General features: G+C 41.4%; 3 protein-coding genes across 3 annotated transcripts; 2 read left to right on the forward strand and 1 right to left on the reverse strand.

Annotated features, from left to right (window-relative positions):
• The first annotated feature begins 14 nt into the window (after positions 1–14).
• On the forward strand, positions 15–8230 carry LOC132785870 (uncharacterized). The gene is made up of 15 exons (XM_060792172.1): positions 15–211; positions 285–622; positions 684–1031; positions 1355–1557; positions 1617–1825; positions 1887–2144; positions 2203–2660; positions 2728–3992; positions 4058–4449; positions 4511–4853; positions 4913–5075; positions 5134–5968; positions 6029–6657; positions 6712–7345; positions 7405–8230. Exons 1-15 carry the CDS (start codon positions 116–118, stop codon positions 7513–7515), a joined length of 6282 nt encoding a protein of 2093 aa, XP_060648155.1. The 5' UTR covers positions 15–115; the 3' UTR covers positions 7516–8230.
• LOC132785875 (tricarboxylate transport protein B, mitochondrial-like) lies at positions 7501–8607 on the reverse strand. The gene is made up of 3 exons (XM_060792176.1): positions 8312–8607; positions 8039–8262; positions 7501–7983 (listed from the first exon to the last, which is right to left on the reverse strand). Exons 1-3 carry the CDS (start codon positions 8605–8607, stop codon positions 7577–7579), a joined length of 927 nt encoding a protein of 308 aa, XP_060648159.1. The 3' UTR covers positions 7501–7576.
• Positions 8608–9328: 721 nt separating this feature from the next.
• LOC132785955 (acyl-coenzyme A thioesterase 9, mitochondrial-like) lies at positions 9329–11914 on the forward strand. The gene is made up of 4 exons (XM_060792293.1): positions 9329–9538; positions 9604–9674; positions 9736–9978; positions 10453–11914. Exons 1-4 carry the CDS (start codon positions 9420–9422, stop codon positions 11382–11384), a joined length of 1365 nt encoding a protein of 454 aa, XP_060648276.1. The 5' UTR covers positions 9329–9419; the 3' UTR covers positions 11385–11914.
• The last annotated feature ends 54 nt before the right edge of the window (positions 11915–11968 follow it).

Raw genomic sequence — 11968 nt, forward strand, 5'->3', positions numbered from 1 at the left:
CGATACTATCGTTAGTTATCAGTACTTGGTGACGAGAGAGTGACGCTGACGTTTTGGCGCTGGCTAGTTTAAATATTTTTCATAGCGGCTGTTCGGATAAATAAATATTTCTATTATGTGGAGCAACTTTGAGGCTTCAACGGTGGAGGATGAGACAATCTCCAATGCCTTTTCATCGCGCAGCATATTCAAAATTAGCAGCGAGGATGAGGCAAGTGACGAAATTGAAACAGGACAAAACAACAACAAAATTGGGAGTAAAACTTGTAATTTGCATATTTTAGGTTATTAACGAACCCACAATTCAGGCATCGGTGCAAAGTGGTAAAATGGTCATATCCATTGACAGAAGTCTGCTCCTACTTGAGGACGAGCTGGTAGCCAAGTGCAGCTTCCTCAGCTTTAGCGCGCACATCGATGCGATCGCCATTTCTAGCAGTGGCAATCTGATTGTTTGTGGACTCTCCGATGGCGAAGTCCATGGTGTCTATATCAAGGGATTGCTGCTGTTCAGTGTCTGTATACGCATTGAAGATGTCAGCATCTCAGTCGGCACGTTTACTAGTATTCAGCAGTTGGGTCAACACTTTTACTTCAGCTGCAAAAATGGCAGCGTTTACTGGTGAGTTGCACCTTTTGTTCTCCATTATAATTTTGCATTAATACCGATTTTATTCTCATAGTCTTAGCAAGATCAACGAATCCACTTTAGAGTCGGTGTCCAACATAACACTGGGTGATAGTGAGCAAATGACTGCTCTGCTGGACGATGTCACCATTCAACGCTCGTCCACCGGCAAAGCAATGTCAAATGTGGACACGGCTTTGCTACTGAAGCAGCCACAGCCAACTGCTCCTCACAGTTATGCCGAAAACAACCAGGAAGCGGATCAGCGACAGGATTATGATCTTATTGTAACAGGAGCACAAGGTGTCATCCATTTTAAAACTACTTCCAAGGATACATCTCGCATCAACATTGCAAATCAGTATGGCGGCATTAAGGAAATCTACAACGTAGATCACTACATGTGAGTTTAGACAAGCTAATTATAGCACAGAAGTGAATTATAAGCTTTTATTACTATCCTATACTGCCTGATCTCGATCTTAAAAATTTTTGCTAAGAATATTCCTGATTAGACTCTCATCTGTCTGCCAAATAGAAACAAAGTTTATTGTGAACGTGACAATCAAGGTAGCAATAGTTTCTGCAAATTTTCAAACATTGTACACATTTTTAATAGTTTCAAAAGTTGTACAGTTATTTAAGCACCTATTTTAATTTTATTCTTTTCGTAGTATAGGTATTTCGTAGTCGATTGTTAATATCCATCTTATGTCTGTATTTTAGCATTGCCCTAACCCAGTCAGGTCACTTGCTGGAGATTTGTCCATTTACACGGACAGTCAACGTTTGTCAGTCCTCTCAAAGCCGTGCTTTGCTCATCGATGATCTGCAGGTCATGGAGTGCAGTGAGGAGAATGTGGAGCTCTTAATACTGACAAAGCCCACTACAGATGGAGAACGTTTCATTCGAATTGTGGAATATCCCTGTAAGACTAAAAGGTATGTCTGTTTGGAAATCAAAATCTAATTGCTGTTCTCATTCCAGCACTAAGATGCAAGAACGAGGTGGAAGTCCCACAGCATGCTTGGCTTGTGCGGCAACCTAAGAGTGCTGTTAATCTTTATTATTTGGCCACGAAAGAGCTAAAAAGTAATGCCATTCCTTCAGAAGTGGAAATGATGATGGTCTCTGAGACCGATCCCAGTGACCGCTTTAAGAAACTCATTGCCAAAGGACGCCTGGAAGAGGCAGAGGTATTTACTCTTTGCTTGTTGTATTTGCAAACAAAATTAATGGAAATAATATTTACTATAGGACTTTGGCAAGCAATTTGAATTGTGTCTGCAACCGATCTTCGAAGCGAGAGCTAAACGAATTCTGCTAGAACTTTGCAATACTAGTGCAAACATTGTGCAAGGCAATGAATTGGATGCCAAGTTTGAAATGTTACTAAAGCTGTTGGCACAAATCGAGAGCAAAGCATTCATTAAGAACAATCGCATGATGAACTTGAGTTCGCGTCACATTTTGGAACGCTATTTAAAAGAAGTCAAAAAGAGATTGGACTTTGAGGTAAGCCATATTTCATTGCATAAAATAAACGGCGTTAAATATCTACTATGATTTCTAGGAAGATGAAGATCATTTGCTTGAAATAGACGAGCAGCTGCATCGTCTCAAAACAATGGCCATCATAGATCCCTACGAATGCAATAGCGAGTGGCAAAAATTTGTTTACAACACGAATCTGGTGAAAGTGATCAAGGGCATGTTCAACAGCGATATGGCTACCGCTTGCCTCATTTGGCGCCGGCACTCGAGCAACATTTTGCCGCATCTCAATGAGGATGAATTGCGTACACTGCTCGGCTTTATACCCAGCGACACGGAGCCCCTAAATGTAGTGCAGTGGTTGCGCCAATTTGTACCCGCAGTGAGCAATACTCATCCAACAATTATGCCATTTATCACCGACTGGAGCATCGAGCGGACGCGTAAGTTGCAGTACAGCGATCATTGGCCAGAAATCGGACTGGAATTCTCTACAAAAATACTAGAAATTTTCGAAGAGATTCAATTTATTTACTCGTTAGTATACAGCTTTTTTTAAATATGCTATCTAGCAACTAGATTAATTCGTATTTTTATGTTTAAGTGATGTGCGACGGCAACAGGAGCGCAACATTGGCAAACTTCGTGATCTGGATAATGCTCTGCAGGATTTATCAGTATTAAAAAAGCGTTATAAACTCAATTTCACGCTGGACAGTTATATGCAGGACTCTATCGATGCCACAGCGCTGCGCATCTTGCAGCGTGTGCATTTGGACAATTTGCAGAGTCTGGTGCGGGATTTTCTCTATCCGATCTATCAGGAGAAGGGTCGCCAGCCACTGGATGTGATCAAACAGTATATTGCTCAATTAGTGGCCAATCGGCAATCTCTTAGCAATTGGTTAGAGCGTGCTATAGCCTGCATTGAGTTGCTCCACAATGAGGATAGTCGTTTGGAGTGTGCCCTCTCCATATTGCAAAATGCGCCAGTTCCGTGGCCAGAAACATTGGCGCCGCTTATTAAATTGCGAAACTCGACGCATCCACTAAGTATGAAGATCAATGCCGAATATGAGATACAAGTGATTAAGATCATGAAGGTCAAGTATGGCTGGACAGCGGATAATGCCTCCGACATCAATCTGGAGCTGTTTATGATGCGCATTGTTAAGCTTAATTTACCGGATATGCTAAAGGATATACGCATACTAACCAAAGCGGCGCCAGAGATATCCACCAGCGCCAACTTCAATTGCTGCTATCAAATGTCGCGTCGTGGACAAATCGACATGGCCTACGATTTCTTCAAGTCGCTGAATGATAAAACTAATGCCAAGCAAGGCAACGAAGTTGTGGATATCTTGGCAAACTTACTTGAAATGAGCTCCTGCACAGGCGAAGCAAAAGTACAGGAGCATCTCAATCTGCTGGAGTTTTTCAAATTGCTGCTGCCTAGTGTGGAACCCGTGTATAAACGTCGCTATTTACTAATCAAGCATCGTCTACAACTGCGTCAGAAATTCAATATACAGTTGAATTGCAGCACTGAATTGATATCGCTGCAGAAGCGTTTGGCGCTGTTGGATGAGGGCATTGAGCTGATCGTTACACGAGCTCAGGCCTCGATGAATGTGTGCGCCTTGATTGTCAACGAAATGAGCGAGCTATGCACGGCACTTGATATTGAAAAAGTGCACGGACTTTTGCGGATAAGTCAATGTATTGGCTGCTTACCCTTGACCTGTGCATTGGCTTATTATGTCATCGAATCCATATCCTGTGTGCCGACAAATAAAATGGACTTTATCAACTTTGGCATTGAGTTGCTAGTGCAGCAAATGAACGACGGCAAGAGCCAGAATCATGGTGAGAGCTACAACTTAAAGCATTTTCACTGTAGCAGACTAATATTTAAATTTGTAATTTAATAGATACGCATTCATCGCTGCAGTTGTTGTCGGAGAACGATCCATTGTGCTTTCCACTGGTCTACGAGCTGCTGACCGAAGCATTGCTGCATGAGCGCAGCAATCAATGCGATCTCACGGAGCTCATTAAATATGTACGCGTCGCTGTTATACACTATCCGCTCGATGCAGTCGAAGCTCATTATGCCGGCAAGGAGCAAGCCGTCAATGAGCAAATATGTCGAGCATTGGATGGTGTACCAATTGCTCTTGGCGAAACCACGCTCAACTTTTCCACTGCGGTGAATAACTCCATCGATATGAAACCTTGTATAGAGCCATCCTCCAAGAAACGCTACTCGGTCTCCATGTTCGACGAAGTTGATGTGCGGCCACAGGAAAAACCACAATTAAAAGTAAATTGCATATTTCATTTATTATGAAATTCCATATAAAAAATTTTGTGGATATTTATAGAAACGCCTTAGCGGCAGTCTGCCTATTGTTAAGTTCCTGGGACGCACTCTGCTGCTCATGATTCTGGAGACGGAGCCAAAGAATTCGCTGTTGCTGCAAATGCAAATGTCGCTGCCGAATAATGTGAAGCATGACATCGATGGAGCTCGCTCTGATTTCTTTTTGTCGTTGGAGCACCTAACCAAGGCCAAGGAGCATGATGTGTGGTACATTATGTCGCAGTATTTGCTAGAATATCAGAAGCACAATCGCAGCAAAAAGATCATCAACGAGGGATTCATTACGATTCAGTTGCGTCGCATTCTACGCAATGCCATGAACAACAAAGATGCCAATCTAATTGGTAAAATATATTTAACTAAAACTATATGTTTTGTATATAATTTCTTTCTTCATTTTTAGAGCTTTTTACCATGCTGGTGGCGGATACTGAATCGCGTGCGTTGCTTGAAAAGCTGTCCTCGGAAGTGAAAACTGATCAGCAAAAGATTACATTTCTTACACTTTCCGCTATGTACAATGAACACATTGATGAAATGGATATTGTGCAAAATTTGCGCGCCACGTAAGCTTAGCTATGCTTTAGTTTATTATAATTGAAATTAACATTTGCCACTTTTTAGGCGTAATAAGTTGTACTATTACTTGGAATTCTGTCAACAAGATCCCAGCATTCGCGGCAAATTCAATCCAGAGATGGACAACATTGAGCATTTGTTGAATGAATTCCATAATAAGCGACTTAATGTTCATTTGCTAGAACGCATGAGCGCCAGCTTCAAATTGGACTTTCAGCGCATGCTCATTACACAAATCCTCAGCATACTGCGTGCTCAAGAGCTGCGCTATGAGATCAAACGCGACTCGTTCGGCGATGAGGAGTTGGTTGTGCTGAACAGTGTGCGTGAAATGCGCGAAATGTGTCAGCCATATATCAATCAGATTCAGAACGTTAAGCTCTTCACCTCGAAACTAAACGAACTAATTGAAGAGATCAACATATACTTTTATGAGATGTATTTGTGTGTCATTGAGATACTCATGTTCTTTGATGCAGCGCCCAAACAGATGGAAATCTGGATTAATATATTGCACTTTTTGCGTCATAAAATGGTGACACGACGCTGCTGTCGCGCAGGACAACAGGAGACAGACATATGGATGCAGACGCAGAAGGACAATGGTGTCTTGCCCAAGATCGCACGCTATCGATTGCCCTTTAAGCCACTCGTGGAGCATCCACTGCGCGACATTTTATGCAGAGAACTGAATGTGGATAATTGCCAGAGTTGGTTCCCCTTAATACTCATGTACAATGCTCTCAAGGATTCTAGCACACCACAGAGCTGTGACTACTACATCACGGCGGCAATCACCAATTCTATAGCCGAGTACAAGTCAAAGAACGATTCAGAAAGCTGGAGCCTGCATCCCACAAATAATGCATTCCTTAAATCGGTTAGCCTTAAGAATATTAATATTTTACAATCTGTGTTTATATCGATTGTCTTATTGCAGATTCTACGATTGGTTAAGCATGTTCAAAGTCCCAGCAATGTCATCTTCGTTTTGTATTATGTAGCGAGTTATGCTCGCGATGGAGCAGATCAGGTGGAAGCCTTCTACGAGGGTTGGAAATATGTGAAAGCCAATCAAGAAGTGCTTGATAAAGATCCCAAATGTCAAGAGCAATTGGCTAAGATTAAACGCATGTATCCAATACATAAGACTCAACATTTGTTGCACGTTTACGGACTGAGCGAAGAGAAACTAATGCGATTGGTTGAGAATCCCACAGAACTCATTCACAGTCTCTATCATCACGAGCTAATACTCAAGTCCAGCAAGGTGGACATCAATGCACTGGTTAAAGAGATTTGTGCGCTGCATGATCTTAGTCTGGATGCCATACAATTTAAGCTGCTACAGAAGTGGCTCTCGGTCACAATGGAGCCAGCCGATGGGACCATTATGGAGGAAACCTTTCTTGAGGATCAGAATTGGCCGGAGAATGGCTCTAACGGCAATTGCAATGGCGATGAGACTGGTACTGCTAGCGAGAATGTTGTACGTGCATTTTACATACTCAGCAGCTGGCCGAAGTCGGAAGCTGTGCAGTTCCTAGTGGGTCTAATCTTCAAGGGAGGGTAAGTTTAAACACATAGACTATTAATCTTGATCTTTAATACTTTCGTGTTTAGATCCATGAACACCTCGCAACAGCTGCAGATGTACGAATGTTATTCCAAGCTCAACGACGGCAGCACTTCGTTTAGCAATACGCTCAGCCAGCGTCAGTTCATCACCATCAAATGTGTCCACGAATTGAAAGCTCTTGGCTACAACTCGAACATTGAGAAGTTTGCGGATGAGAATTGCGACAAGATCAGTATTATTAAAATGGTCTGGCAGCGCAATGCACAGAATCCGCTGTCACTGGAAGTCATGGCCAACATTTGCCTAGGATTCGACATACATTTGCCCAAAATTTGGAATGGCATCATTAAGCGAATGGTCATGTTTAATATGGTGCGTGAGCTCAACGCATTGGTCGATGTGCTAAGCTGTCGTCCAGAGCTGCTGCATCTCGATGGTCTGGCACAAGCCTGGAACTGTGTGCTATGCCATCCGCTGAAGAACGCGGTGCCGACAAGATCGTGTGCACAGGAGGAACGCCTGCAGAAGACGTTGATTCGCCTGCAGGGTTGTCCGGTAGTGCATGCCCTAAACCTGCTGCAATTTGCCGAGCTCTGTGTGCTCGTGCGTCGCCCACACATGGCCGCCATAGTGCTGATCTTTTGCCAAAACGATGAGCAACGCGCAAAGATTGTCAAGGTAAATTACAATCGAAAATAAGTCTTTATATAACACACTAACATATTTCTGTGACACAGCTTATCAGATCACGTCATGTGGATAATCTGCGTCAGGATATTCTTGAACTGGAGGATGCCGGCCTGCTGCCAATGGTGCTTAACTTTGCGCTCAAGGAATTGCAACTCTAGAGTGTAGAACAACATGTTTTTAGTACTTTTCAAATTTGTTTACTTGAAATACATATGAACTTTAGTTCCACAGATGGTCAAACACGTTTTCCATCAGACACTGGTAAACCATGAAGGTGACAGCCACGTCGATTCCCACACGCAGCATCTGGATAGTCGAAGTCATGAAAAATTTTCCAGGTCCAAAGACTTGTAATTCCGTGGCAGCATTATCCAATACCTTCTTATACTTTTGCGACTTGGCAGCCTGAATTCGTTTCTGAATCCATTTCATTGGGATGTGACCCAGTACATTAGCAGCGCCAGATATGACACCAAAGATGGCCAGCAATGGCATGGGTACCAGCGAGTTTTCATCGTCGCCCATGTACATTTCTTTTTGAGTGATCATCAGAAAGAAGCGAATAGCCTGGTTGGTGCCCTGTCTCAATACTGTGATCGACACTCCCCTATAAATACCACGAATACCTAACACAACATATAATTAGCTTAATCGAAATGCAACCACAAAAATTGAAGCTACCTTCCCGTCTTAAGATGTGAGTCACGCCATGGAGCATACCATGATAACGTGGACGAGGTAGATGCATATCGTTAATAAGCTTCAATCGAATGGTTCTCAAAGGAGTTACGGCTACCACAGCCTCTGTGACGCCCGCCAATAAACCAGATATAAATACATTCAACATGGAAATTTTGCCATTCTCATCATGGAGTTCATCGCAAAAGAATTCATAGGCCCCAAATCTATTTGATGAAGTTGACTTTATATTATATTTCAACAAACTATTCTTACCTTGAAGCGACTGTTGCAATGCCGGACACCAGCATGATACCGACACCACGATAAAGCCCAAGGACTCCATGTCGTCGGATAGTTTTCTTTACACAATCGAGGGTCCCAGCATATTTCTTATGTTCGGGATCGTCTTGCAGTCGGTGCTTTATAAAATAGGTCGGATACTTTAGAAGTGCTTCTAAACCGCCAGCGATCCCTCCAGCAATTGCCCCCTTTGCAACTAAGTGTTCTCCTGTATGATTTCCTGTGAAGCCTTGCCTGGGCTCTTGTTTTTTTTGTTCTGAGGGCGCCATCTTGAACTACGATTTGTTTTACATATCGATGCACTTAAAATCGCAAAGTATTTAACATAATTTTATAATTCTTCATTTAATTAAAATCGTTTCTATACTTAATTCAAATGAAAACTAACTGACAGCGTTTTCAGACACACATTTAATTCCCTTATTTTCGTCATGCCTTTTTTTATTTGTTAATGAAACCTTAATTTAATAATTAATCTTATCTGTAAATTTGTTTGTTAAGGCATTCCCATTTAAATTAAATGTGGTTTAACAGTTAGCAGAAGCAAAATCGGCAAACGAATATAAAACTTTTTTACATAAAAATTAGTTTGAACGCACTGTGTTGAGCCAAGTATGGAAATAGCACAAATGATTGTTTAGCAAAACTTCGGCATTAACAAACAATGAAATGAATATATATTTATTTTAACTTAAAATACAGCAAATTTAATTCGCTTGGTATTAATTATTTTGTTTGAAGTTATTTATGTTGACTGCTCAAAAGTGTACCTTATGTTTCACTGTTTTTTTTTTTTTAAGATTTATAAAGTTAATCTAAAAAAAAATAAATGCGTATATAATGTTACTCACTTAAGAAATATAATTTAAACATACAGTTTATCGAAACTACCGCATAATTTTTTTAAAGTAGTATGTCACTGCTGTTCATTTTGTGTCTTTTTGTGCAACTTCAGTCCACTGTGCGTAGAATCAGCTGTTTGTGCATATTTATATTCAATGCGAAGCAGTCAGCTGAGTGAGTCGACCGAAAGAAACTAAAACAAAATAACACAAATTGTGAAAAAAAATATATTCGAGAAATGTTGCGTGCATTGAAAGGAGCACAGAAATGTTTGTGCCTGGCGAACAAATCATTTAATCAGGTGCAAACTAAACTACGACTAAATGATGCTCCAACCTTGGCAGCTACGATGGCTGTGTGAGTGCAAAAAAGCATATTTAAAATTGCGAAAACAATACAATAATAGTTAATTAATTTTGTAGTCGCCACTATTCGCCACCCACGCATATAAAGCAATCAGCGGTGCCCAACGAATCCGGCACCATGGCAGAGGGTAAGCAATCTCAGCAAATAGATTAGGAACTGTGGATTTATTTGGCATTTTTTCATTGCAGTGAAGCTAGAGATGATGAAGCGTCTGGGCCTGGAGCACGGCTATCAGCCGCTGCCCAAGTCGCGGGAACATTTGTTGAAGTATCAACCAAAGCTGGAGGATTTGCCAACGCGTGCCATGCAGGATTCCTTCACATCGGCTATCATTCCGCTGAGTACAGATCCCGTGCTGCAGGACAAGTATGTGACCTACTTGGGCAATGTGCGCATGGGTCGTTTGCTGGAGGACATGGACATGTTTGCGGGTGCGTTTAAGTATAGACCGCTATCTAAAGGGTAAAAGGATTATAATGTTTAACTGACAACGGCAATTGAATGAAACAGCCAGAAAGAAGCATCTCGCTTCCAAAAAGCCATATAGATATGTTTGTCTATCTGCAGAATATAAGAGATAGATGATACACTTGTTATAATTGCCCTCAAATCAAGTTTCATTTGCGAATTCTGAGAATTTGGGAACGATCGTATAGTAAATTGGTATACATATAAAAATTTATTGAACATGACAAACATACATGAACTAATCTACACTTAATAGATCTCCTAATTAGAATTTGATATTTGTGTTAACCGAGCAAATCTATTGCAATATTAATGTTAAAAATTCTTTAATAGTAAGTTAATTAATGTTTCTAAAGATGTTAACAGTGCAAAGTCGATAATTTGAATATTTTATTCTCCAAATCGTTTAGCTAAATTACTTTTCTTACTTCTTGCAGCTTGGTGTTGCCACAAGCACGTGGTAGTGCCTCAGCTGCCCGCAGATGTGCACTTGCCCTACACCTTTGTGACCATACTCGTGGATCGCATCGATTTCACCAATACGCTGGCATCGGGCACCGAGGATATTCGTCTCTCCGGCCATGTGTCTTGGGTGGGAACCAGTTCCATGGAGGTGGTTGTTTGGCTGGAGCAGAAGCAAAACGGCAAATATCAGAAGCTAACGCGTGCACTCTTCCTGATGGCAGCTCGCAATGCCACCAATACGGCAGCTTCGCCCGTTAATCAAATTCAGCCAGCCAACGAAGAGGAGAAAGTGATTTTGGATGGTGGCAAAAGTCGCAAACGGATGCGCCAATTGCTGTGCGCTCAGTCCATCTTCAAAGTGGAGCCCAATGATCCAGAGCAAACGCTCATGTATGAGCTGTATAAACGCACTACGCCCAGCGACACCATGGAGCTGAACAAACGCATCTTGCCGCCCAACTGTCGCTGGATGTCGGATTCGTATCAGATGAGCACGATTCCCTCGTTCCCTGAGAATCGCAATCATCACAATCGTGTCTTTGGCGGCTTCCTAATGCGCACTGCCCTCGAAATTAGCTGGGCAGCTGCTGTGCTCTACTGCAAGACACGTCCCAGGCTGGAGCACATTGCTGATATTAGCTTCGAGAAGCCGGTGAGCGTCGATTCGTTCATCAAGATGACTGCCTATGTGGTCTACACCAAGCTCAACTATGTGCAGATCATGACAGTGGCTGAGGTGTTGGATCCGCACTCCGGCAACCAGGTGACCACCAATACCTTCTATTACACCTTTGCGGCACCGGACACTGTCACTGAGGTGTTGCCACGCTCCTATCACGAGACCATGTGGTACATTCAAGGACGTCGCAAGTTCGAATACAGCATGGGCTTGAAATCGAATTAAGTTTGCTGTTTGCTTAACCAGAATGATAATTATTATATTTGTGTGGCTATGATAGAAGATGCTCCCCGTAAAGTTGCCTCTAGTCAAGTACTCCAAGTCCATTTAACAAATACTCCCAAAAGTTGACCCAGTTACCAGTTTACTAGTGTATATTATTCATTTTTTGAGAGGTTAATTTAATGTTATTTTTCAGTCAACGAATTTTGTTTTTAATGCAATTTGGTTATAGCAAGTTGTCATGTCGAAATCAGCTGTATCCAGAGGGAACATCATACAACTGTCTATAGCAAAAATCTTAAGATTCTTTCTTATATTTATTAAGTTATTCCAGCCAAACTTTGTAATTAGCATTCTTTTATTGTTTTCACAGCTATATTCCATAAAAAAGAGGGTCACTTCAATCTAATATAATAAATATTATCAAGCAATAATTATAAATAATTTTTAAACTTACAGAAAATATGCAATTATTCTGAAAAAAATAGAGTTCCATATAGTCAAGTTTCACTGTATATGTACATTAACCTTGTTCACAGTTCTTCGTTGTAATAAAATAATAAAAATAAATAAATAAACAAACGCGC

This window comes from Drosophila nasuta, chromosome 2R, assembly GCF_023558535.2.
Source record: "Drosophila nasuta strain 15112-1781.00 chromosome 2R, ASM2355853v1, whole genome shotgun sequence".
Taxonomy (NCBI): Eukaryota; Metazoa; Arthropoda; class Insecta; order Diptera; family Drosophilidae; genus Drosophila; species Drosophila nasuta.